Source organism: Musa acuminata, chromosome BXJ2-1, assembly GCF_036884655.1.
Source record: "Musa acuminata AAA Group cultivar baxijiao chromosome BXJ2-1, Cavendish_Baxijiao_AAA, whole genome shotgun sequence".
NCBI classification, from domain to species: Eukaryota; Viridiplantae; Streptophyta; class Magnoliopsida; order Zingiberales; family Musaceae; genus Musa; species Musa acuminata.
Genome location: NC_088338.1, coordinates 8,583,625 through 8,610,545, shown reverse-complemented (window position 1 = coordinate 8,610,545; position 26,921 = coordinate 8,583,625). Strand labels below are relative to the sequence as shown.

At 40.4% G+C, this 26,921-nt stretch overlaps 5 protein-coding genes and 1 long non-coding RNA gene across 6 annotated transcripts; 4 read left to right on the top strand and 2 right to left on the bottom strand.

The window, feature by feature from the left end:
• Positions 1 to 5,333: 5,333 nt before the first annotated feature.
• LOC103991448 (homeobox-leucine zipper protein HOX21) lies at positions 5,334 to 7,056 on the top strand. Its single transcript, XM_009410922.3, has 3 exons — positions 5,334 to 5,854; positions 5,926 to 6,302; positions 6,442 to 7,056. Exons 1-3 carry the CDS (start codon positions 5,731 to 5,733, stop codon positions 6,784 to 6,786), a joined length of 846 nt encoding a protein of 281 aa, XP_009409197.1. The 5' UTR covers positions 5,334 to 5,730; the 3' UTR covers positions 6,787 to 7,056.
• Positions 7,057 to 10,003: 2,947 nt separating this feature from the next.
• Positions 10,004 to 10,880, top strand: LOC135598789 (uncharacterized). Its single transcript, XM_065093106.1, has one exon. The coding sequence runs from the start codon at positions 10,035 to 10,037 to the stop codon at positions 10,668 to 10,670; it is 636 nt and encodes a 211-aa protein (XP_064949178.1). The 5' UTR covers positions 10,004 to 10,034; the 3' UTR covers positions 10,671 to 10,880.
• A 1,299-nt stretch (positions 10,881 to 12,179) lies between these two features.
• On the top strand, positions 12,180 to 14,931 carry LOC103995074 (pentatricopeptide repeat-containing protein At4g39530). Its single transcript, XM_009415577.3, has one exon. It carries the CDS (start codon positions 12,240 to 12,242, stop codon positions 14,688 to 14,690), a length of 2,451 nt encoding a protein of 816 aa, XP_009413852.2. The 5' UTR covers positions 12,180 to 12,239; the 3' UTR covers positions 14,691 to 14,931.
• Positions 14,932 to 15,410: 479 nt separating this feature from the next.
• LOC135598788 (probable serine/threonine-protein kinase PBL3) lies at positions 15,411 to 18,057 on the bottom strand. The gene is made up of 6 exons (XM_065093103.1): positions 17,691 to 18,057; positions 17,224 to 17,555; positions 17,015 to 17,150; positions 16,385 to 16,518; positions 16,172 to 16,295; positions 15,411 to 16,090 (listed from the first exon to the last, which is right to left on the bottom strand). The coding sequence occupies exons 1-6, from the start codon at positions 17,746 to 17,748 to the stop codon at positions 15,633 to 15,635; spliced, it is 1,242 nt and encodes a 413-aa protein (XP_064949175.1). The 5' UTR covers positions 17,749 to 18,057; the 3' UTR covers positions 15,411 to 15,632.
• Positions 18,058 to 23,028: 4,971 nt separating this feature from the next.
• On the bottom strand, positions 23,029 to 25,134 carry LOC135598068 (uncharacterized). The gene is made up of 2 exons (XR_010481485.1): positions 24,631 to 25,134; positions 23,029 to 23,376 (listed from the first exon to the last, which is right to left on the bottom strand). It is a non-coding gene; the product is annotated as an uncharacterized LOC135598068 (long non-coding RNA).
• A 195-nt stretch (positions 25,135 to 25,329) lies between these two features.
• Positions 25,330 to 26,809, top strand: LOC135598787 (small ribosomal subunit protein uS9-like). The gene is made up of 2 exons (XM_065093102.1): positions 25,330 to 25,851; positions 26,665 to 26,809. Exon 1 carries the CDS (start codon positions 25,404 to 25,406, stop codon positions 25,839 to 25,841), a length of 438 nt encoding a protein of 145 aa, XP_064949174.1. The 5' UTR covers positions 25,330 to 25,403; the 3' UTR covers positions 25,842 to 25,851; positions 26,665 to 26,809.
• The last annotated feature ends 112 nt before the right edge of the window (positions 26,810 to 26,921 follow it).

Here is a 26,921-nt window from a genome sequence, read left to right as displayed (position 1 = left end):
TTTTTTATCCCAATTAATTCCGTCAAAATAATTCCTTCTGGACTGTTCTTTAATACGGTCAATGGTCAAAATGTTTCTTATTATTATTATTCTTTGACCCATTTTTTCCTTCCATTAATGCTTGATCAAGAAACATATTAAGCCTTAATAAACTTCAGCGTTTTCTCTTATGACTCACTAATTGTCCATATACTTTATATATGTATATATATATATATATATATATTCTTTAATTTTTTAAAAAAAATCCTTTCTATATGTCACTCTCATTAGTATGTATTCATCCATTCAATTTAAAATAATCATTAATAATTATATTACTAATATTTTTTTAAAAAAATATGATTATTTGATTATCAGTTTCTTAAATTTAGATTTATGAAGATAAATTAAAAATTATCAATTTAAGACGGTTACCAAACCCAATTAAAATTGGACTGTTACGTCTTTAACCGTCCCTCTATATGCTGTATAAAATATAAACAAACAAAAAAACATGGACATACATAAGTATTACATCAAACATCATGTTTAGAAGTTTGTCCGTGATAACTTCGAAAGACTTTCCACTATTTTTAAGGATATTTCGATTTTTACAATTACCATGTGAAACAAAGAAATAATTTTCAATAATAAACAAAAAATACTTTTTTTTCTGAATTTCTTGCTATAGTAGTGTTCATATACCTTTGTATGATTTAAAAGTATATATAGGATGCATATATAACACTATAATATGTAGAGTTTATATCTTTGAGATTTTATGTGAAGTCTACTATTTCCACACCAATATTTTGAGGTATTATAATCTCCATGGATAAATTAAATCCCATTTACCAACAAAGCTATTAAGAACAAAAAAAACTATCATTTCATGGCAATAAATCACTCTATAAAATTATTTTAAATAAATAAATAAATCGAATAAGATTTCAAACTTTCAATAATCTTTCGATAAGTGCGTTTTGATAAACGGATCATTTTATAGAGATAATTGGTGGAATGTCCAAAAGGGAATAGAATGCATGCTAAAATAATATACATATGACAAGCTGCCTTTTATAAGGCGATGTGGAGTGGAGTAGGCCGAGTGTGACGGCGGCCATTAACGCTGAAATGATGAAAGGACTGATGTCTGTGCCTTCCCTTTTAAAAGGGAATGCATGAATTGATGTTGATAATGATATGTCGATGTCACTATTTTCCTCGATACATATATTGGATTTCATCGACGATATGATTTTATTAATGTTAATTTCAATTGATTTGGTATTGAAATTCATCTATCTATATATTTTTCAAAAAAATTATATAATTTTCACCCGCGTTGATAGTCAAATGATAAAAGCGTGCGTAAATCAAAACATAAAAATATTTTTCTGATCATAAACATATGGTGACTCAACTTACGAAAGGGGATTCTTTGACGTTCAAAGGGGTTTATTTCCCTCTCTTATCGTTCGTTCAATTTATAGTTCATCTTAAAAACTTATTTAGATGACTTGAACTTATAAGAGACCCGATTGGGTTCACAACATCTTCTTGAGAGTAGAATTGCAAATATCCTTTCCATCCCCAAAAATTCTCATCATCAATCCGCTCATGTTCGCCTCAAGATTCGTGTTATTGAACGATTCTTATAATACGCTAAGATTCGAGATTGGACCAAGTCAAACATACGAAGTGCACATGTTACATACGATTACATTCTTTATTCGTAATGCATGTGACAAAACCTACAAACGGTGTAAGACATCTAACTTTAAGAAGATTGGCCAACACAAAAAAATCGTTTGGCACACCAACATGAACATTATAAACAATCACCATGGCCATGATCTCAAAGCCCACATAGAGCATATAAAAATGTGGCCATCCACTTATCGTAGCGCAAATGCTCAAAGTTAGAACACCGGCTTGCACTTTCGGTGAGAGTTGTGGAAGCGTGAGCACTTGTCCTAAAACGACGTGCCTTGGTACCTAAGTGTTCTTCAACACATGGAGTGTGTGTCCCATCTCCGAGTTCCAAAGCTCAATATATACCTCCCCGCTTGTACTCGATGCCTACGATTCCAAAGTAGGTGGATAAGGATGGACTTGTGGGCATGGGAGTACTTTAGACGGCTATCTTTTTTGCTTTGTGCTCTGATCTTGGAGAAGATAACAAGCACTTGAACGAATGTGGGCGAGGGAGCAAAGGCAATGATGTGATCCACGTCTAGGAATGGATGCAAGAGAAAAGCCTAAACTTTTGGGCTTGATCGAGAAGGGTTGGTGCGGTGGAATGGCAAAGAGAAGAGGAGAGAGGACAAGTTCTTTAGTAGAGATATTGGCATGCTCACCTACACCACCATGAACTTGATACGTGAAGCTCTTGTCCTCCTTGAATTCTTCTTCACTTGCGTGTATTACCCGCAAGATATATATATATATACACACACTTTTATATGATTTGATATTGATTAAAAGAATGTCACATAATAATATATTGTATTATATCATCTCTTTTTTTTGTTGCACTCATAGATAGATTTACACGATAGATGTAAGAAAAATATTAATGTGAATAATGTAAGAGGTTAAAAAAGGATCGAGGTCACATAGATAATGACTCATTTTTAGGTTATATTGGTGTCTTAGTTGGATTTTGATTATTTTTTTGGATCATTCAATATATCCAATTATATATCATCTATTCTTATAAGTCAACAATGCATTGTAAGATAAAATCTTAGCCTAATTTTGATCTTATTGCTAAAGCAATCCTTTTGACCTCTAAGACATCAAATGGTCAGCTTGTACCCACACCTTCGTCTAAACCATTAACCACTCTTTTGGTGGATTCGCATTCTTCTGGCCAAAAAATAATAAGGTGATGATTTGATTTACATCATGAAAGTTCAAATCTACTTCTCGCCCACCTTAGATACGTTACCTTCACTCAAGACTTGTTCATTGGCTTAAGACTCACTCAATGGGTCTTTGGATGCTACTTATCATCGCAATGACAATCTCTATCACAAGTGGAGATCATAAAGTGGGAGGAAGCCACTCCTACATGGGAAATGATAGCCATGGATTCCTTTCGTTGTCTGATTGGAAGTTGGCGACTGCCTTCCCAAACTGACCTAAAAGAAGAGCTATGAAAGAGCAACAATTCCAAGTAATCAATCACACTGTGATTTATTAGGTCAGCTGAGGATAGGGTCCTATTTCTCAATCTTCAAATTGGTGTTCTCATGGAATGTTTATTTTTGATGTTGATCAAAGCATACTCATTTCTATTTTGTTTTTAGAGAACATGTATCTACTCGATTCGAGTCGGATTAGAATACCCGAGTTTATAATGAGTATGAATAGAAAAATAAATATCTGAATCAAATTTAAAATAAGCTTAGATACTAGTTTGGCAAAATAGGTTTACGAATGGATAATTTTTTTTAAAATTATTTATTTATAAGAATAAAATAATATAAATTAATGTATCATAATTTATAGTCATCAAATTACGGATAGAACGGTGCCTAATGCACCAAATCGATTTTTTCCTCCTCTTTTTTATAGTCATCAATCTATCATCTCTTTTTGTGATGTGAGTGCAAACAGGCCTGTGTTGGTTGTTGCTTAAGAATAGGAAGAACACCAAGAAATTGCTTGAGCTAATCATGCATGGTGAGTACAGTGGTAGGTCTGAACTTTATTTGGTCTGCCACACTTCACATGCATTTTGCCTTCGCAAGAACATACCGACTGCTCTCTCTCTCTCTCTCTCTCTCTCTCTCTCTCTCTCTCTCTACATCCCGTCAGTTTTTCCTCTCATATAAGAGTCGATAGATAGCTTGGTGTCCAAGTACGTAGCTCATCTACATGCAGGTTTCAGCAACCAGATCCGAAGCTTGCACCGTGAAGAAGACGACTTGAGCCAAAGGCTCATGGAACTGCATGCTCCTATGATAGCACCAGCATCGCTGTTTGAGTCCGATGCCGGCGACCGAGCTGCGGAACAAAACCCGACTTGCTTCCATGAGCTAAACTTGGCTGCCATTTGGAGATGAGTACAGCACACACACACGTACTGTGTGTACGTGTCTTCGTCCTTGGATCTCAGAATTCAGATGCGTCACGAAGCGGATTACCCCAGCGTTATACTGGGCCACCATTGGCGGGCTTGGTCGGGTATAGTGTGGGCCGACCCAATGGAAGGTCAGTCCATTCCTTCTATAATAGAAGAATCAGTGGTTTTAATATCTATCCATTTGATTATTCTGCTAAGTTGCAATGTGTGTGTGTATATATATATGTCTCCTTCCAAAGTCAGTAATTTTCATATTTATTTATTTTATTATTTTTCTAGTTTTTGTAGTTAATCTCCATTGGTTGACTCTCATTTGACTGTCGGCATTGAAACATAAAATTTTCTTTTTTACAAAAAAAAAATTTTTTTTTTATGATGATAGAGATTAAAAGAGAATTACTTTGATCCAACACTCTAACACCTTAGTTTGGGTGGAGGGTCACACCAATAAAAAAATTCCTATAAATTATGACGTAAATTACCAAAGTTATTTATTTTTTTATCTTGATGAGATTTTAGTCGTAACAAATTTAGGATTAATTATAAATTATCCCTTATAATTAGTTACTTTTAGTATTCCGATCTCTATATTTTTAAAAGTTACATTGAGGTCTCTATACTTATAAAATGAAACATTTAATCGCGTTTCTTCTCACATTGTCGACTTTGCTTATAGAAATATCACGCTTGGTAAACTGAAGTATGACAAAGAAAAAAAAAGAATCAATTCAGAAAGTATAACAAAATTCTTGAGATTTGTATTCGACGTAATTATAATCAATCCAAATGATCAAATCTTTGATGGTATACAAATTGATCAATGAACTAGAAAGACTCGATCATAAGGTTAAATATCTTACTTTCATAAATATAAATATAAAAATCTCAGTATAAGTTTTAAAAATATAAAGAGCAAAATACTAATTAATCCTCACATTTATGAATCATTCTCAGACCATATAATGCAGCTATATTTATTGTGGACTTTCGATAGTTAAATACGGTATCTATCCAATTCCTTGCAGGTGGGTCAATAGTCAGCGATCACATCGTGTGACCGATACTACGTGTGTGAACATGGAAAGATGAGGTGCACCATAATGGATAGCGCGGAAGAGCGGGATGTGACATGACACCGAGCTAGCAACCAAACCAAGGCTTGTTTGTGGGGGATCAAAGTATTGAAGGCTAAAGTGGGTCTAATCTTCGCCTTAAGCCTTCTTTCGATGCATCAGCGTCAGGAAGGTGATGGATGATTCATGAGAGGTGTATGTGTGTTAGGTAGCAACCCTGGGAGCTCATAGGACCCATCCCTAGATTCCTGCCCTTCCTTTCTCCATTACCATTAGGGCCACCACCTTTACAGATGCCTACAAATTGCATTTCTCGCTGTGAATTCATGGAGCGTAGTGAGATCATGTGTGATTACATGATGATGAGTTGTTGTTCATAGTCAAACAGCTTCCTTTTGCCTCTTCGCATCGGAGGTTGAGGAATTTGACATTACCATTCACTTCATCTTCTGCTTGTTGTTGTTGTTGTTGTTGTTGTGGTAATACGGCGATCGGTTTCTATTTGATCTCTCGCCACCTCAACCTCAACCTCAACCTCCATCTTCATCTTCTTCTCCTTTGCTGGTGTCCTGTGGTGGCGTGATGGCTTCATCCTCCTTCTTCACACCGGATTATGTGTTGCAAATGCAAACACCACATGAAGAAGAAGAAGAAGAACGGCAACTCCTCCGCGCCACCCCGTGCAGCAATCTCCAAGACCTCCGAGGTGGGTTTCTGTACATCTCCATCCATTTCTGACTCCTTGGAAGTGAAACTAAACCGACTGGAATGGTGCAGCCGTGGGTCCGATGCTGGGGAGGAGGTCCATGTCCTTCTCGGGGATCGAGAACGGGGAAGGGATGAACGGGGAGGACGAGTTATCCGATGACGGCATGCAGACAGGGGAGAAGAAAAGGAGGCTGAACATGGAGCAGGTGAGGATGCTGGAGAAGAACTTTGAGCTGGGGAACAAACTGGAGCCGGAGAGGAAAATGCAGCTGGCCCGAGCCCTGGGATTGCAGCCCAGGCAGGTGGCCATTTGGTTCCAGAACAGGAGGGCCAGGTGGAAGACGAAGCAATTGGAGAAGGATTACGACCTGCTGAAGAGGCAGTTCGAGGCCATGAGATCAGAAAATGAAGCTCTGCAATCACAGAATAAGAAGCTCCAGGCCGAGGTATGGCCTCCTAAATTACTCGATTCTCGTATTGGTCTCGACAAGATCTGGTTCGAATTACTCCTTGCTCGAGGCTTTTGAGGAGGATTTCAGCCTTCCAGTGATTGGGTCTAATAGATAGCTCTTCTTGGCTATGCAGATCATGGCTCTCAAAGGCAGAGAAACATCGGAACTCATCAACCTCAACAAAGAAACTGAAGCCTCTTGCAGCAACAGGAGCGAGAACAGCTCCGAGATCAACTTGGATATCTCGAGGACATCGGTCACCGAGAGCCCCTTGCACCCTCACCAAAGCTTACCTTTCTTCCAATCAATTAGGCCTGCCGACATAGACCAGCTCCTTCAGAGTAGCTCGAGGCCAGACATGCAATGCCCCAAGATCGAGAATGGCGTCACCGAAGGGAGCTTCAGCAACTTGTTATGCAGCATGGAAGATCAATCTGCCTCCTTCTGGTCATGGTCGGATCACCACAACTTCCACTGATGCGTCGGTTTGATGTATAAAGAGATCTCCCAATTACTCTCCACCTGCGTGCCCAACTGTGAAAGCTATGCTGCATTAGCAGCACCAGAAGTCTACTACATATATGAGATGTGCATGAGCAAAAAAGATCGCCTTTTGATTCAGATAAGGTTGGAAAATCTGAGAAGACAGGCTTCAGTATTTGTATTCCCATTCTTTTTCCCTTTTCTCGCCTGTGCTGAGTGATACCATCAGTTTTAACTAAGTTTACATGCGTATTTCTGTTGGCTAGTTTCGTTTGTAGCTCCTGTACACTCCATGAACTCCCTCTCTCTGTCTCTGTCTCTGTCTCTCTCTCTCTCTCTCTCTCACTTCATGTTGCTTGTAGTTAACTGTTCTTGGAAGGCTAAGAACATGCATCTTTTCAGATGTTCTCAAGAAAGTTCAGCTACAAAAGCTAAGAGCTTTAGAGCTATTAGAGTCTGTTCTTGGCTGCCACATGGACCATGTATCAAAAAGGTTCATTCACTTTTCTGAAAGCTCTTTCCATCATGACTTGTCGTTTGAACTACTCTTCTTTTCAATGAAAGATCGTCACCGAACCTATTCAGAAGGATAAAGGTTCGAGCAGTATGAAGCATATGCCGCTAGAGAGAGAGAGAGAGAAGAGCATGGAGATATCTCTGAGGAATAGCACGAAAGAAGAGGGGAAAGAAAGAAACTGAGAGGAAAGAACATGAGGAAGAAAACAAGGTGTGTGGAAAGGAGACTGTCACTGGTTTTGGTAGTAATATCTTGCTGACAGTGGAAGACGACCTTTAACCCGTACCCCATTTTGGCCTGAGAGGAAAAGTCCTACTCTTAGATAAGAAAGAGAGGCATGTGACTCACTGTCAACACTAACCTGCAAACTATTCTGATGGTGATGGTGGTGCAACGGAGCAGTCTTGTGCTGAATTTTCTAGGTTCATCATGAACTGTTTTCCTTATTTCGTGGGATTCAGATCTCATTTCTACTGTTCCGGAACATCTTGTTGAATGAACACCGAAAAGAAACATCAGCTCATAACTCACTGTTGCAGCTAACAATCTCAAGAACTACTCATCAAACACTAGAAACCCAGTAGTTCTCTGAAATCATCCTCGACATCACAGGTACTGTTTCCTCGATAGAAACTGCACCGTGTACTGGATGAGATGGTGACCGGAATTTCTGCAACGATTAAATGCTTCAGATTCTCAAAAACATAGAATTCCATCCTCGCCTTCGAAATATGGTCCAAGAATGAAAATTTCTACTTTGTATGCTGAGAGCGAGAGACAGAGACACAGTAGTCAAAACCTTTAGGCATGAAAGTCAATGAGAGAGTAGATCAAGGGCTTGTGATCACAGCTCACGAGACATGGCGTCGTGCTCTCGTTCAGGGAATCAGAGTGGGTGGGTCAGGGCACTCACAATCACAGACATCTCTGTCCATCTGCCTTGCTCTGAGGATGCCAGCAATGATTACTTCTTGGAGTCTGAGAGCTCTGAGTTCATTTTCTTGAATGACATATCTTGCCAGAATTGAGGAACTTCATCGCATAATTAGTCATGTCCAGTGAATTCTTTATGATTATAGCCTATCCAAAATGTATGGAAGCTCTAATCAGCTGCGCTGCAATGGCAATCCTCATCTCGATTGGGAGGGCTCAGTGTGGAGCTGTTCTTTTCATGTTGATGAGGACTGCTATGTAAGTGAAGAGTGGCCTCAGCTCCATGTGGAAGCACACTGACCTAGTCTTCTCTCATGGCTATGAAGCTGCCAGTAATACGCTCTGCTGTTCAGCTATCTCAAGAGAGGGGGAGCTCCCTGAAGGCTTCTCTATGCTGGATCACAAGCTTCCTTGTTTGATGCAGTGGCTGTCTGCTATCAAAAGTGGATGAACCAGAATGAACGGCACAAGAAAACCTATCATAGAATTGTTGCTGTAATTTGATCTGAAAAACACTAATTGGATGGGGAACATAAATAGAAAAAAGACATCAGAGGTGATCAAGAACTGATCCCAGGTAGATAGGGTTTCACATCATGATCCTATGAAAACAAGGTCAGATGAGAACTCAGGTTGAGATTTCCCATGATGTCATAAAAGTCAACCTGGAATTAGAGGGGATCATGCACGTTAGGTGGCATGATAACATGATCACAGCTGAGGATGAACAGATCATCCTCGATTAGAGGTACTGATTCTTCTTTGATCAGTGAGAGAACAAATGATAGGGTGGACCAGTTGACCATCAGATGCTAGTGCTCATGAATCAGCAGCTGAAGTCAACCAGCAATCAGATAAACAAGTTTGCAAGATCCATCGTTACAGATAATTTCTCTGATATTGAGGAGCATGGTGTTGGGGGGGGGATTGCTTTCTTCCCTCACACATGTGCTGCCAACTATTCTGGCCTATCTTCTCGATCAGAATGCCCCTCCCTTCTGTACTCAGCTGTTTGATTGCGCATTGTGTGGCCATGTGCTGAGCACATTGGAGATGGGGCACGAAGACATGTTTGTATGTGGCCTCGCAACAACTCATTACTGAAATGTCCTCAGTACTTCAAATAACTCATACTTGGTGGTCCTGCTGCTTCTTCTTTCTCACAAGATTCCTGTTTGGGATCAAGAGATTGGAACTCCTCATCTTCATGCTCTGTTGTTTGTTCATCCACAAGCCCTTCATGTGGCTGCAGAAAAAATGCTCAGGGAGGAACTGCATCCACTTGAAACCTCTCTCTCTCTCTCAACATTAGAAGATAGATTGTCATTGTGATTCAAATATGGGGATTCAAACTGTGGAAAGTTTCATTATTCTTTGTGATACTAATTCATGCCTGTTTTGATCACATGGATTTTGCTTTGGAGGACATATATATAGGACGTAAAGATTTTGATGTATATGAGAATGTGGAAGTGATTAATATAGAATTAACATTATAATTTACACTAGAGAAAGAGATTGGGATATGGGGTTAGACTGGCGTCGATTTGGGTTTCGAATCGATTTTATGATGGCCCAAATTGGGTTTCCACCCAATCCAATAGTCCAGCCGATCAGGTCAAAATCAAACGAGTCTGGCCCAATGTCTTTGCACGCGGCTTCATTCCGTTCGTGGGTAAGTGTTCGAGTGGAGCAGGTCTTGCAGCAGATCCGGCACCAATAGGAAGCTTGCCCACTTCGTCTCCTGGCCATATAGCTCACGGCTATGGATAAGCCCGCCAAATCTAGAAAGCATGGCAACCGCCGCCGCCGCTGTCCTCCTCTCTCCGCCGCCGTCCTCCGCGGCTAAAACCCTCCTTCCCACTGTCTCTCACCACTCCTTTCCCTCCAAAACCCCGGCTGGCGCCCGACCCCCCACCACCAAGCTCTTCGCCTCCTCCTCCTCCTCGTCGTCGTCCTCCTCCTCTTCCTCCTCCTCCTCCTCCCGGACACTCTCCCCGAAATCCCCTCCTAGCTCCGCCGCCGCCGAGGAGGAGCGCATCTTCTTCGACGGCGGCGCCCACTACGGGGACCTCCTCGCCAACCTCCTCCTCGGGTTCACTCTCCTCTGGCTCCCCCTCACCCTCGCCGCCGTCTCCCGCGCCTTCTTCCTCCGCTACCGCTTCACCACCCGCCGGGTCACAGTCATCTCCGGGTTCACCGGCCAGGACCGCAGCGACTTCCCCTACTCCTCCATCCAGGACGTGCAGGTGGTGCCGAGATTCATCGGCGAGTGGGGGGACCTGGTGATCACCCTCAAGGACGGCACCAAGGTGGACCTCCGGAGCGTGCCCAAGTTCCGGGAGATCGCTGACTACTGCCTCTTGATGGCTGACGGGTCGCAAAGGGGCTCGGAGGAGAAGAGAGGCGGCGGGCCGAGAGGGTTTTGAGCTCAAATGCGGGATCTTTCATGGACCTTTGGGGTTTCCTTCTCTCCTTCCTTCCTTTCACCTTTACCAGCAGGTTTGTGACATCAAATCCATTGGGAATTTTTGGTGGTGCAGTGGCTTTGAGCCTCAAAATTCTGTCTGATACTGAGAGTTGGATCTATCTACACACAAAATTATGGATTTAATTGCAATGTTAAAGGTCTTCCTGATTGTTTTCTTTGTTCTAATGTTTATATACTCACTGACTGAAATTGTTTGTTCCTCACAAATAGTAACTCAAAATTCTGCAAGAAATAGTAGAGCTTCAACAACAATTGTTGATCATGCAGAGAAATTATCCCACAATGAATAAGATCATTTCTCATTTAGATGGATTGACAGGTACTGGAAAGTAAACATGGCTATCAACTTCAGGTGTATGAACCTTATCTTCATTCAATGGCATCATCTACAATGAGGAGGAACTCTGTGATTTAGAATTAAGGCCATGCGGTTGAAAAGTATAAGGATATTGCTAGAAGCATATATTCTATCTTGATTCTCAATATTTGCTGTTTTCTCTGTCTTGGCTTTTAGGCTAAAGTTTGCTTTACTTGTTTTCAATCTTATAAGATCCTATGTCAATATATTTTAGCTTTTTCTTTAGTTTATTCATAGTGACCATACATGAAGTCTGGTTTTCTGTAACTGTGATGCTATCCTTGAAAGAAATATATCATATCTATGTTGCTGATTTAGGAAGTTTGTCTTCCATTCATTGGGATATATCCAATTTGCTCACCTTAAGGACACCTTATTAGAAAGATATTGCTGTGCAAGGTGGATTGTTGGTGATATGTCCTACTTCTGCATGGAGATTATGGTGGTGGAGTCTACCTCTGTAGTACCTACCAGAGATTTTGAAGGTGAATAACATATATTGTTCTGAAATATTGTTTCCATTTCATTATATATATTATATTTTTTTTGGTCGATGAACTCTTTAATCGATTTATAAGAATTTAATTAGTATATTATTATTAATTTTAATTTAAGTATCTTAGGCCATGCATAGTATTAGAGTCGATCTAGCATTTAAACATCGTAAATACATTGTGCTTTAACGAGGGTATCAATATAGAGACTTCGAGTCATATTTAGAATTATTAAATAAAAATATTAAATAGTTAAATAAATAATTTATATAAAAAATCTAATAAGATAGAGTTTTTAATCAATTATTTGGATATTTAAACCCATAATAGATGCCAAGTAATAATACTTACAAAAGTATTCGGGTCGTCAATTAAAAATCATGAGATGAATCTAATCAATTTGGATCCGATCCGACTTATCAAAACGGTCGAGCCCTCCACTACGATCGATTCGAATAGTCCAGAATGTTTGCTTGAAATGAGCCGATCAATTCTACGAAATGAGCTCAGTGGGAGAACACAATTGCTTGATAGATCTGATGTTGGTCGATTCGGGTTCGGTCCGTGCTGAACCGGTACGCCGCTGTCACCCATAAAAGCGCACACCGCGAACCAACTTCCACGCACGCGCGCGTGCTCGTTATGATATGGCCTTATGAGCTCTAAATCGGCAGCGTACGACCTGCTTCCGAGAGCCCAAAACCTCGTGCGTCTTTTGCAGTCATGCATCTCCGATCGAACCCACCGCCGCCGCCTCCCCCCCATCCACGCCCAATCCGTCGTCGCTGGCGTCGAATCCGACCTCTTCTTGAACAACCTTCTCCTCAATGGCTACTCCAAGGCGGGCCGCCTCCGAGAAGCCCGGCAGCTGTTCGACAGAATGCCCCGGACTAACCTAATATCTTGGTCCACGATGATCTCCATGTGTGCGCAGCATGGACGAGAGGAGGAAGCCATTGCCCTCTTTTCGCGCTTCCGGAGGTCCTCCTTCGGGTGCCCTAATGAGTTCATCCTCGCCAGCGTCCTTCGTGCCTGCGTCCAGTTGCGTGCGGACAGTTTTGCCTGCCAAGTTCAGGATCTTGTCGTAAAGACTGGTTTCTGTTCGGACGTATTTGTGGGTACTGCATTGATCAACTTCTATGCGAAAATTGGATGCATGGATGAGGCGATGTTAATATTCGATGAGCTGCCGGTGAGGAACTCGGTCACCTGGACCGCAGTCATCACAGGGTATTCTCAAGTAGGGAAAAGCTGGATATCGTTGGAGCTATTCGATGAAATGAGGGAGTCGGGAGTTGAGCCCGACAGGTTTGTTCTTTCGAGTGTCATCAGTGCTTGTTCGGCTGAAGATTTTCTTGAAGGCGGAAGGCAAATCCATGGTCATCTGTACAGGGGCGGAACCGATATGGATATTTCGATCAACAATGTTCTCATTGACCTGTATTGCAAGTGCGACAGAGTACGAACTGCACGAGGGCTGTTTGATCGGATGTGCGTCAGAAACCTTGTCTCATGGACCACAATGATTGCTGGGTACATGCAAAATTCATTAGATTCTGAAGCGATTGATTTGTTCTCAGAAATGACCCAATTAGGATGGCAGGCAGATAGATTTGCTTGCACAAGTGTTCTCAGTTCTTGTGGGTCCTTGATGGCCTTACTGCAAGGGAAGCAAGTGCATGGATATGCCATCAAGGCGAATTTGGATGCCGATGAGTATGTTAAGAATGGGCTTCTTGATATGTATGCCAAATGCAATTCTTTGGATTGTGCGAGAGTCGTCTTTGATGTCATATTCGAACATAATGTGATCTCTTTTAATGCCATGATCGAAGGATATGCCAGGCATGAGAAGCTGGTTGAGGCGGTTAGTCTGTTCAACAGGATGAGATCCGGAACATTGAATCCAACCCTTCTGACATTTGTGAGCCTACTTGGTGTATCTGCATCATCGTCAGCTGTGGATTTGAGCAAACAGTTTCATAGCCTTATGATCAAATTTGGAGCAGCATTGGACTTATTCGCAGGTAGCGCTCTGGTTGATGTTTACTCTAAGTGCTCATTTGTTGATGATGCGAGAGCCATTTTTGATGAGATGGAAAACAAGGATCTCGTGGTGTGGAATGCGATGATTTATGGGTACACTCAGAATGGGCAAGGGGAAGAGGCCCTCAAGCTCTTCCATCAACTCCAAGTTTCCAGTTTGACACCTACGGAATTCACTTTTGTTGCACTGGTCACTGTAGCTAGTAATCTTGCAAGCCTATTCCATGGGTTACAGTTTCATAGCTTGATCATTAAGGCAGGAGTAGATTTGGATCCCCATGTCTCGAATGCGCTTGTTGACATGTATGCAAAATGTGGTTGCATCATTGAGGCATGGAGATTATTTGATTCAACGCGTGGAAGAGATGTTGTGTGTTGGAACTCAATGATCTCAAGATATGCACAACACGGGCAAGCTGAAGAAGCCCTAAAGATTTTTCAGCTGATGCATGATGAGGAAATTGAACCAAACTATGTCACATTTGTTGGTGTGCTATCAGCATGCAGCCATGCAGGGCTTGTTGAGGAAGGGCTGCATCATTTCTATTCTATGAGAGACAAATATGGGGTTGTACCAGGAATTGAACATTATGCTTCTGTTGTTAGTCTCTTGGGTAGAGCAGGAAAGGTGCACGAGGCTAAGGAATTTATTGAGCAAATGCCAATTGAGCCAGCTGCAATTATTTGGAGGAGCTTGCTTAGTGCATGTCAAGTGTCTGGTGATGTCGAATTGGGAAAGTATGCAGCTGAAATGGCGATATCAGCGAACCCCAAAGACAGTGGACCTTATGTGTTATTATCAAATATCTTTGCTTCCAAGGGAATGTGGGTCGATGCGGAGAAGGTTAGGAAGGGAATGGATTGCAGTTTGGCATCAAAAGAACCAGGATATAGTTGGATCGAAGTGATGAAGGAGGTACATGTGTTCATCGCAAGAGGTAGGGAGCACCGGCAAGCAGACTTGATCTACTTCATGTTGGATGGGCTAACAAAACTCATCAAAGATGTTGGATATGTACCGGATATCACCCTACTGTCGACCAATGATGGAAATGATTAAGGTCATCATGAGCAGAGTTGTTTACATCTTATGCTGCATCATATCCGATCCAAATAGCTAGTCGTGTAATATGCATAATAGATGTACATTGGATAAGGAGTTGATTTCAATTCTGGGATCCTTGTATTATCGAAGGGCACAAGTCCTCAAAATTTTGGGATAGGGGAGTATGTCCTTTAGTTATAATGGATTGTGTCTATAATTTTTCCTAGATTTCAATGACAGGCAAAATATTCTTGTATCATGTTCCCATAAGTTCAGCAGGCAAACATAAATGAGTGATTATGAAGTATCATGAAAGAAGACTTCTCACTGAGAATTGCAATCATCTTACATCCCTTTTTTGTGTTTTCATTTCTGAACACATCATATTACATATCATGTTGTCAAATTATGACTTCTATAAGGGATTCCTTACAGAATATTGTCTGATGATTAATCGATTGGACGACAAATTGACTCCAATATAGACTCACATGAATCAAAGAAGTAAATATGATCCCTTCAAATTAACCTACCAAATAAGTAATCGGTCAATGATTACTTATTGTAATATCAAAAACACTTAAAAGATGAAAAGAATAATAACACCGTGTACGAGACATTAACAATTCTCTTCTAGTAATCTATTTGTTACTTTAAACTAAATAATTACATCACTAATTAATAAAGCCTTGATTAAGAGAGTATCTACATTAAAGCAAAAGATGATTCAATCCATAAGAACAAAAACTCTGGACGTATCAACTCCTTGTTACATGTTATACAGGAGATCCATAACAAATCTTTGTATACATGGGCAAACTTCAATCAACATATTTCAAGAAAGCAACAGGTTTCCATGACGGCTGATCTGCACAGAGGTTATTGCATTCTTGAAAGCACAAAGCCTCACTTCCCTTTCCCTGTCATCACCGACAAGTTCAACTAAGCTTCTACCGATCAATATACATGCGGTGATCGCCGGTAGGACGGAAGAGGAGATCCGATTGGTGTTGGGCGCAGCGGTGAGCGAGGGGGATTCCTCATAGGTGACCTCGGTATCGTACTTGACGTCTTCGGACGAGTAGCTTGGGGTGGCAAAGCACCAAATTTTGAGTCTTGCAGTTTCTCCAGGGAGGCCAAGACCTCGGACATCCGAGGCCGACGTTTAGCATCCTTGCCGATGCACTGGAGAGCGAGGATGCCAAGTTCATGAGCTCCTTTCTTCAGATACTTCCCCTCCAGCCTTGGGTCCATGATCCGGTATAACTTACGCTTATCACCCAAGCTAGGCTTTGCCCAGTCCACAAGGCTCTGCTCTGTGCCAGCTTTTGTCTTCTCAAGGGCTCTACGTCCGGTGAGCAGCTCCAGTAACACAACCCCAAAGCTGTAGACATCAGCTTTTGCAGAGAGCCGCCCTGTAATCAAGAAATTATTTGGTTTTAGGAAACCCAAAAATACTTGATGTCATGTGAGAGGATTTAACATAGAGATCCAACCTGTTGCAATGTATTCTGGAGCAGCATATCCATGAGTTCCCATCACTTGAGTTGAGACATGAGTTTTATCACCAGTAGGACCATCTTTTGCCAATCCAAAGTCTGACAGCTTTGCATTAAAATCCTGCATTGTGGAAGAGCAAAATAAGCTGTAGGAGTCTGCAAACCAAATTCCATGATACTTCTGCCCATCTCCCATTCCTGCCAACATACCGTGTCAAGAAGAATGTTAGAAGCCTTGACATCTCGATATATGATTTGAGACTCATCATTCAAGAATGAGAGCCCCCGTGCAGCTCCAATTGCAACTTTGATCCTAGTTGCCCAGGGTAGTGGCTCAGCACCTCCTATAAGAAGACCATAAAACCAATGTCAATAACCAAGACTACTTGATAGTTGTAATTTTTTTCCTTCAGCATATAAGAAGACCAGCTTTTTTTGTTTCGGAAATGGATATATTTTTTACACTTCACATTTTGTTGAAAAATTCTCACAAAAAGATGGTGGACATCAAAAAATCATAGAGGAGACACTTCAAAAACTAACCATGATATTAAAAATGAAAACTTACAATCTCTAGTACACCTTTAATCTCCGCAACTCTTTTGATTCTACTTTTATCTCTTCTTTCAATTGTATATCTAAAGTATTACATGGACCCTTATATTTACAGAGGGATAAAATCAAGATTTTGACTCCAACTATAATATGAATTCCAAGTCTCAAACCAAAAATTTATCTATTCACAAAGTTTGATTTAATATTCCAACATTGATTCGAGTTTATATCTCTTAAAATAAGCAATAAGCAATGTTGGATGAAGAATTGACAGTTGTGACTCACTTCTGAAGAGATGGTTTTCCAAGCTGCCTTTAGGCATGAATTCATAGACCAGAAGTCGATTGTCACCCTCAGAACAGTAGCCGATCAGCTTAACTAAGTTTGGATGATGAAGCTGACCCAGATAGTTAACCTCTGTCTGCAATCAATCACCAGAAAACGTTAAGAACCAAGGAATGCATGGCGCAAAGAGAGAAGAAAACCTGTCCTACCAGCCATTCCTTGTGGCCTTGGAATCCTTCAGGTTTAAGTTTCTTGACAGCAACCACCATGCCTGATCCCGGCTTGGAAGGAGCAAAGTTTTGTTCATTGATCCAACCTTTGTAGACATAGCCAAATCCTCCTTCCCCAATAAGACTGTCGGGGCGGAAGTTTCTGGTGGCATTTCTTAGATCATTAAAGGTGAAGGCCTTCAAATTTGAGTTAGACAAGATCTCCCCCTCAGTTCTTGAAGCAGGAAGAGCACCACCAGTCTTTTCCTTGTAGGAAGGTGTAGAAAGATTTGACGACACACTTCTTCTGCTGGTACCAATGTTTGAAGGATCTGTTCAATGGGGGAAAAAAGATGGAAAGATTACATCAACAACCCAAAAATTGAGCAGAATTCCGCGAGGAACAGATGCAAGATGACAACTTTAAGCAACAAATCGAACCAGAAATAACAGGTTTCGACACTCACAGGAAGCGCGATGTGCGGAGTTCTCGACCCTCGATGGACAGTTGAAGCAATTGCCCATGGCCTCCGCTCCACCAAACAGTAAATCACACGCCCATCAAGGAATCCCGCGGCTTCGTAAGGGACCGGTAGATGTAGGCGATGGCGATGAGGTGGGGAACCAAAAGACTGGAACTTTCTTCTCTCTCTCTCTCTCTCTCTCTCTCTATATCGTTCCTCCAGACAGTGACTGGTGAAAGAAACAGAGGAAGGGGGTGGAATACGGTGGGGGGGAGAAGGAAGACGACGAAGGCATCGTTTGACGCGAGGAAGAAAGGAGGAAAGTCTGCACCATCGTCAGCTTGAGGTTGGATTCGTGGCGGCCCATCCGACCTCCAAAATACCCCCTCACCGTGGTGGAAATGTCGGAGTTATTTTGACTTTTGAGTTTGACTTCTTTGATGAGGAAAAAAAACAGCAATTTCTTATTTGAAGTTATTTTACTTTGCATTGGACTCTTTATTTTAGAATTTATTTTGATGGGTAAAAAGAAAATGGAAGGCAGATGAAAAAAGAAAAGATGGAGAGAGAGAGAGAGAGAGAGAGAGAGAGAGAGAGAGAGAGGAGTTATCAAAGAGATATAATAGTGTCTATTATTAGACATCATGCTGCTGCCCAAATCTACCATAGGACATGATGCTGTGTCACACTATCACATTGCATATTGTTTATTCCCCCAAAGGAATTTGATTGTGGTGGTTTGACCATCCCACCGTCTTTGATTGATGGGCTCAACCGGCTGTTGTTCCCACCTTATCATCAATCATGACTTTTTTTCTAAAAAAAAATTAATTTTTTTCCCTCGTAATAAATCAGTCATTGTCCGTCGTATAAACATCACTTAACGTCTAAAGAGAAAAAGGTCCAAATGATCTGTCACCCACTTACTCACACAGATAAGAGTCCAAGAGACAATTTAAGACGCTTACGACATAGACTTACAAAGTTAATCTATGGACTAACTTAAGCGTCGAAAAAATCGACTCGAAAAGATTCTCTTAACTTTGATTTTTGTACCGGTAACATACCGAGAAGAGACGTTTTACGTCTTAGTCGATTTTGCATATATGCATCAGGATACTGTCGAACTAACAAAAATATTATAATTTTTTACTTAACAAAACTCAGACTCGCAAAAGAAACAAAGTTTATAAAGAGATTTAGGAACAATAAGAAACCAAAAAGATTAACAAACAAAAAGTCTTTTACGTTGATTTTCTGATTTTTTTAAGATTTTATTTATAAAGTAAAATAAAGTAAACAGATAGTATTAAAACAAAAACAAATTCTTCATGCATTGTCAATGACATGTCTGACACTAATTTTCTTATAATTAAGAACAAATAAATTAAGTTTCATTGCATTCTTTAGAGTGTAAGTGTTGTGAGTTTGATGTACCAAATATATACTTATCTTTTTTTTAAGGGCAATTAGCATCTTGTAAAAGTTATAGTTTTAATATCAGACTAATTATAGATTATTTTTTATAATTAATTATATTTAGTATTTCAATCTCTATACTTTTAAAAGTTACATTAAATTTTTTATACTTACAAAATTAAAATATTTAATCTTATTTCTCCACGTACTATCAATTTTACCGATGAAAATACCACACAATCCTATTTCTATTTACTAACTAACTCTTTTGAACGAGCACATCTTACAAGCTAGCAAAATTATTATCAAGATAAATAAAATAAATAAAAAATAATCTTTTTTTGATGTTTAAGTCAGATTAATATGTATTAATTTAATTATAATAAGGAGTTGACTTAGCTTGAAAGACTTAGAATAGTCGACAAAATAACATCAAATGGTGGGAAGGAGGAGTGGAATCTAACGTCGAGAGAGTTGATGCAGGTGATTTCGTTGATCTAAAAGAGAACGCGCGGGGCTTCTTCTTGGACATGTCCATGATTCATAGACCGCATGGCGTAACCCTAAAAAGGTTGGCCTAGTCATTTGCCAAGTCCGGCCAATAAAGACATGATCGAGTTGTCAGTCTTTTACGTTACGTTAGGAGAGGGAGAGGGAAAGGGAGAGGGAGAGAGAGAGAGAGAGAGACCCTTTTGGCTTCTTCTTCTCCTCATCTGTTGCCATCCCATCCACCCTCGTTTCAACGCGCAAGTCCAAAGAAAATAAACATCAATATGGAATGCTACGTCAAAGTTGGTGTAAATAATAACATGTAAATTAAATAATAATCTAATTATATCTCTGTTAATTATACGTACAGGTACGAGTACTCATATGGATCCATCGCTAATGGGGCGGAGATAAAAAAATAACAAGAATTAAATAAAAATAAGGGTCATTTTCTATTACCCATACGGAGAAAGATACAAAGAGTATTCTATTCATTCTTACTTCATTTTATATTATATATTATCGATAATAATATAAATAAAAATATACATATTTAAGTATTCAACTCGATATCGATAACTCCAACATTGGAACAATAACTAAAAAATCAATCTTGTATTTAAATTTATAAAATTTTCTATTATTAATTAGTCTTAATGATATTTTTATTTTTTAAAATATAAATTAAATTAATTAATAAAATATGGAGAAACTATGGGTTCGCCACACCCGATGGTGATTCTCACCGCCGCATCAGAGATAAGATGTGGGCAAGGATGAGAAAATACTATTTGTCGCTATCCCATATCATTTACATCCCTAACATATCCCTTCCATTATTCTATACACAGATGATACTATTTCCTTAATTGCATGATATTTAAAATATCATCCATGATTTAAACTAAAATTTAGGAATCAAAATCGGTCAAGTGTTTTTTTTTTTTAAGGTATTCGGGTTTACAGGCTCTTATTCTTGATAAGGTATATTTTGGGTCAGGGTCATGTCACAATCAATGCCACATCACGCCATCGCCAAGTCAATTAGATGAGCACCCCCACGCGCTAAGCCAGAATCTGTACCAAGGTATTGCTCGGTACGTCCCGTTCCGGAAAGATTGGGATGGTGCCATATGGCGTCGTTCCGCGCGTCCGGGTATGACAACCACATAAAGGTACCATCTCACCTCTCGAGGATCGATCGCCACATCAAGTCCGCGTACGGCCAACCCTCGTATAGCAGTATAAAAACCCTTGGCCGACATCTGGCCTAGAGGAGGGGAAAAAACAAAAACCCATACTAAGCACTGACTTGATCGTCGAAGGGGCCAAAGTCGGTAACCAACTGACGAGAGCCTTCTATGCAAGAAAGCGACCTCCACAGAGCCACAATCATCATCCCGATCGAGAGATGCCAACACTCTATTGCCAGCACCCCGTCATGAGGGTATGACAAACTTCGACGACCAGCGAAGCTGACCGTAGACTCCCGACATCGACCCGTGGATCAGGCCGCGCTGATTCATCAGTCACGATGCATCGGTTCACAAACAATTATCATCATCAATTATTATGCTTGTTGCTGAAAAATTCACATTTAATAGGCATTTTTAATTTTAAGAAGAACCATTTTGCAGGAATTGGATAACAAGTATCATTAGTCAACTAAGTTGTTGTAAGCTGCTTCTTATAATCAATTAATTTACTTTACAACATATCATTAAATCATGATTAATTCAACCATTAGGAGAATCCATCATAACCAAGTAAGTCTTACGTCAACACCTCCTCATTTATAAGTACAACAAATCCCAGATAAAATAATTATTGTGCTGTGATAATTCCAACACAAAAAAGTCCACTCCTTAGGTAATGACATGGAACTCATCCACGCAAACTGCAACCAAAGTCAGATGATTTGTTTGTCTTGTATGAAAGGACTTCTCCAATTTCCTGGTGACTTCTTCCTTTGGAAGATTAATGCCATTATTTGACCTTTTGAGCCCTCCAATCCACACGTGTTTTGGCACATTAATACATGACATTTTTCCTCCACAAGCTCCCAACAGGAACTTGACATGGAACATACAAGTGTGGAAGTCAATTGTGGCCTTCACATCCTTTTAGCATTAATAGGAGGTAAAATTTCTCATGGCACACCTTGGACTTCTGTATTTGCTCCACACAAGTCTTTGTCATCAGCTGATGACCTCAAAACAAGTCAATCTGAGCATGTCATCCATCAACCTTTACCTCCTTTTGGATACCTAAAGTCAATAATCATCATTAAGCGTATGGAATACCTTTGGATCTTTTAATCCGAACACTAAAGAAAACAAGTTTGGTAGTCATCACTGAGACTAATAAATGTGTGTCTACGTAATATAAGTTGAATGGGAAGCATAAAAAGTGCATCAACTAAGTAAAAAATTCCAACTTTATGCTCACATTATGCTACTGATAAGGTCAATTCCATCATGAGATCAGTGACCCTAAGTGACCATGATAGCCAATGTCATAGGGCTCAATGAGTGTATCATCACCAGGGCATATGTGAGTTTTGGATGGCCATGCAATCTAGGATAAAATTCATGAGGTAGCATCACAATAAACTACATACTTTAGATATATAAATTGTGTAATAATACGACAATATGATTAACACATCTATTAGTGTGTGTGGAAGGTCGGTTCACTTTAGTCTTTATTTCTATACTAATCCTCACTATAACCTATGTAGTTAATCTTATAGCTATGATTTTAGGGCGGCACCTGTAGGGCGGCAGCATTAACAACATCAACGTCTTTAGGCGACACCTACCAAGGGAGCAACTCAGAGGCAAATAAGCTTAAGGCGATGGTGCAAGAACGCTTCAATCCCTTGGACATATTTAATTAGTCTTGACCATATGCCATCACCTGATGATGTATTGGTGGGTGGTTGACCAATCCAATTTGCTCCTTTAGTTTTGTCCAAAGGGCTTCATAACGCTCGATGTTTTGTCGAACTATACTGATACTAATGGTGGGTAGGGTTTCCCGACGTAATCCCTATGATGCTCAAGTCAGACTCTTGAAGCACTTGCCTTTTATAAATGGTCCTCCCCTAGTTCTATGCACTTGCCTTTTATAAGCGGTCCTCCCCTAGTTCTATTTAATCTTTTTCTATTGACGTGGATACCACGTATTGAGTTCAGGTTGAGGGTGACCTATTAGGTATTATTTTCTAATCGAGTAGATTTCTATGTTCTGCACATCCAATAACTAGAAATCTTATTGTTATGGTCAAAAGCATAGTTTTACTGAGTCTAATACAATTCTGCTTTCTTCTTTAAGACAAGATTTTATTCATATCAGAGCTTCAGGCAAATCAGAACAATTTGTACTTCTTCAATGACAGATCTCAATTAGATCGCAAGAAGTTCCAATCATCTTGATAAGAGACTGATTTCAATTTTCACATTATAAATCAAGAAACAATGATATATACATCTTAGGGTATAGTCATAGAATATTAGATGGAGATTTCCCCATGACAAGGCGACGAGAATTCTATGTACAACTAAGCAACTCATACAGCCTCGTCATCGTCTGTATCGAGCTCAAGGTCTTCTGCAGCTAAAAGTTGAGTGATGTCCCTTGTGTTGTCATCTTCGGCCTTTTCTCGCATCAGATCTCGCTTCTTATAGACGAGTATACACCTTTCTAGGGTGTTGGAGAAGTACTCCATGGATGCCTTCTTCTCCTATGCCAAAATATTTCTCTCTTCCTCGAGATTAATCTGAAATATGCTAGAATTATCCACAAGGAAGATGCATCCCAGAAGTGCTAGCGAGACTAACAAGAAGAAAAGTGATGCTTCCAATAAACATGTAAAATGGCGGTCATAAGGTAAAACTGCGGACTAGAAGACAGTCACACAAGGGATCTTTGGCAATGCAAAACAGTTGAAGGATGCAGAAAGGTGCTAGTAAACATAAATGGAATAGTAACACTGAAACAACGTCTGGATTACAGCCAAACAAAAGCTGAAATTTAATGTTTCATAGTGCTTCAACACAATGTATGACAACATGACCCCCACTGCCTCAGTGACCATGGTTTGCACAGTTCAAACCATGCTGCATACTATTTTGCAGCTGATATGGTAAGCCTAAAAATAGAACTTCAGGGAAGGAAATAAGAGTAGAGTGGGTTAACGCTATGACAAAGTAAAATTTTTTAACAGAGTTACCTATCATAACATGTACACTATAGTTCTAGATGGATTCTCGCAATCCAGGAAAAAACATAAATAGTTAAGATGCTATGCCTTGAAAGTTGTTCTAATACTATCTATCCAAAATGTACTTTACTCACGGTAAGATCCTATCGAAGCAAGTTCTTCTCAAGACGCTACCCATCCAGAAAGCATGCATAGAACATATGAAAATATGGCTTAGTAGCCGCTCTACTGATAATATCCAGAGTCGTTCACAAGTTTCAGAACAAATTAAGAAACAGATATCATTGAGTGTCAGGAGTAAAACCATCTAAAAGCAAAATAAGATATAAAGTAAATCAATGATATAACTAGTTACCTGATTGGAGAAAAGGAATTAATTAGGCAGATGTCAAAAGAATTTAACAAGTTCAATTAAATGGCATGCAAAGAGTTTTGTCAAGCAACACCAATTAGTTCCTTTTTTTCAATAAAATACATATTCAGTGATATATAAATGAGGCATTAGACAATATAATCATCTGACAGTAATCAAGCAGCTCCAAGGCAAATTCATGTCGAGTAATGTAACATGCTTATAAACCTTTGATCAACAGAGAAGATGTGCTTGGAGGTTCATCTAACATTGTTGTTGTTCAGCCTAAGCAGCAACTGCCATATATCCACGCTGATCAAATGCTAACATATTTGTCCTTAATTACTTTATTCGTTCAAACAAGCAGATCTTAAAAGTGTAAAAAGATCAAATTTTGAATACAAAATCTAAGTTACTTTCTGGACAAGAGCCGAAGAAATGATCTTTGGGGAAATTACCAAGAGTCTCATGACGTGATTTCTCGGAGTTCCAATTGGAGACCCTGGTGATCGTCCTCCTCGGATTAGCGCGCGACCCCGGCCCCATCCTCGGGGCGTGATCGACGACAAAAGGAGATGATGCAAAACAAGGGGACGGGAGCCGGAGATCAGAATACCCCGCGGATGGCGCGAAACCTAGGCGGCCGTGGCTTCTGCAGCAGTAGATCGAGGAGATGACGGCGTACCGGCGGCAAATTGCTCTCAGATTGCTCATCCTGAGAGCAGGAAGAAGGGAGGAATAGAGTTAGGGTTTCGATTTGGCGGAAAGAGGAGCTGCCTCCGGCGCTCAGCCGCTGGGAGTTTCATGACGGAAATATCTCCCACGACGGCGAGAACGAGAGGACCGGATCAATTGGGTCCCATGTCGTACGTGGCAGTTCTTTGTTCGATACGAAGGCTGTCTGATGTTATTGGTGGAAAACGATGAGCAACGTTTCCGGATCTGGTGTGGAGACTGCGTGCAACAAATAAAAGACGAGGACCGAATCAGAACGCCGCATGCCTTCCAAATCCGAAACTTATGGAACTCAAACGCGCATTTGGATCCCGCGAATGTTTACCGGATTCGCATCTGGATTCGGATCCTGACCCGAAGAGTAATCGAATGCGTCCATTTCGCGTCAACCGATATAAGGAACCAAGGCCGGAGTTCTGCGCCGCTACCTATTGGGACTTTTAGGGTTTGGTGTCGTTCTTAGTCTTTCGATCTGATTGGAGCTCTAGCGGTGGCGATGGCTGCGGCGACGGTGGAATCGGTGCAGTGCTTCGGGCGGAAGAAGACGGCGGTAGCGGTGGCGCACTGCAAGCGCGGGCGCGGGCTGATCAAGGTGAATGGGGTGCCTATCGAGCTGGTGAAGCCGGAGATCCTCCGCCTCAAGGCCTTCGAGCCCGTCCTCCTTCTCGGGCGGCAGCGCTTCATGGGTGTCGACCTCCGCATCCGCGTGCGCGGTGGTGGCAAGACCTCCCAGATATACGCCATCCGCCAGAGCATCGCCAAGGCTATCGTAGCTTTCAATCAGAAGTACGTTGATGAGCAGTCCAAGAAGGAGATCAAAGACATCCTTGTCCGCTATGACCGTACACTCCTCGTTGCCGATCCCCGCCGCTGCGAGCCCAAGAAGTTCGGTGGCCGGGGCGCTCGTGCCCGCTTCCAGAAGTCTTACCGTTAGATCATCGGGGGTTTGCACTCTGCGCCTTTTCTTCCCAAGTTCGAAATTTTGGTGCATTTACTTTCTGATTCTCCCTAAATGGATCGTTAATGTTATGGCTATAGGTAAAGTTTTATTCTTGATATTATGGGGATTCTGGTTTCTTTTTAAATTAAGCTTATAAGCGGACCTGCCTACTAAACTTGACTATGATATAGAAATAAATGCGCCTGTTGTTGTTAATTTCTAGTGCGGTATTGTGCCTCTAAGTTATGTATTTAGAACATTTAGCTAGCGCAAGTTGAGACTGCTTGTCTAATTTAGTATGTGATTTTTACAATTTATGTTACTATGTTTTGGCCATCGGTCATTACTTCTGAAACAAAGGTTCCTGTAATAGTCAAAAGTTTTCAATTTTTGTTTACCGAAAAAAGTTGTGGAAAATCTCGTAAGAGTTTCCAATGCAAAATGATATTACAATTTATCTTCATTATGAAAATTATGCTTTCAAAAATTGGATAGGTTTTTATACTATTGGATCATAATGCATGAGTTCAATAGATAAACTGTAAATTAATTTTGCGAGTAACCCTTGACATAAGGAATATAGATTGTCATGGAAATCATGGGACGTCCCGACTGTCTAGGGTATGGGTCTAGATTTTGATTCTGGTATGTCTTGAAAATATCATCTTGTTTGCTTTCGAAGTTATAGGCCTGTTCTGTCCTACCACTTAACTGACTACATGCTTGCAAATTGAACAATCATACTTTTTTACTTCCTCCATTTAGATCCATTATTCTATTTCAAATGCTCTTATCTACTCTTTTCTTCCTGCTGCAGATTGTATTGATTATTGCTCCTGGGCATATCGTGACTGTTTTCCTGCTTGAGTTTCTTCTTTGCTTGTCTAATTTGACAAAACATTTATTTGATATTCTGCATACAAGTTTATCTAATTTCATGCATCGTCTACATTTTCCTGTTCTAGACTTAATATTGTCTAGCAGCAATTAGAGAACTTTTGCAACTTATGATCATTTAAATGTAATTTTTGGACAACCTGAAACTTGGGCTTGGGTTGACCAAGATATAAGACC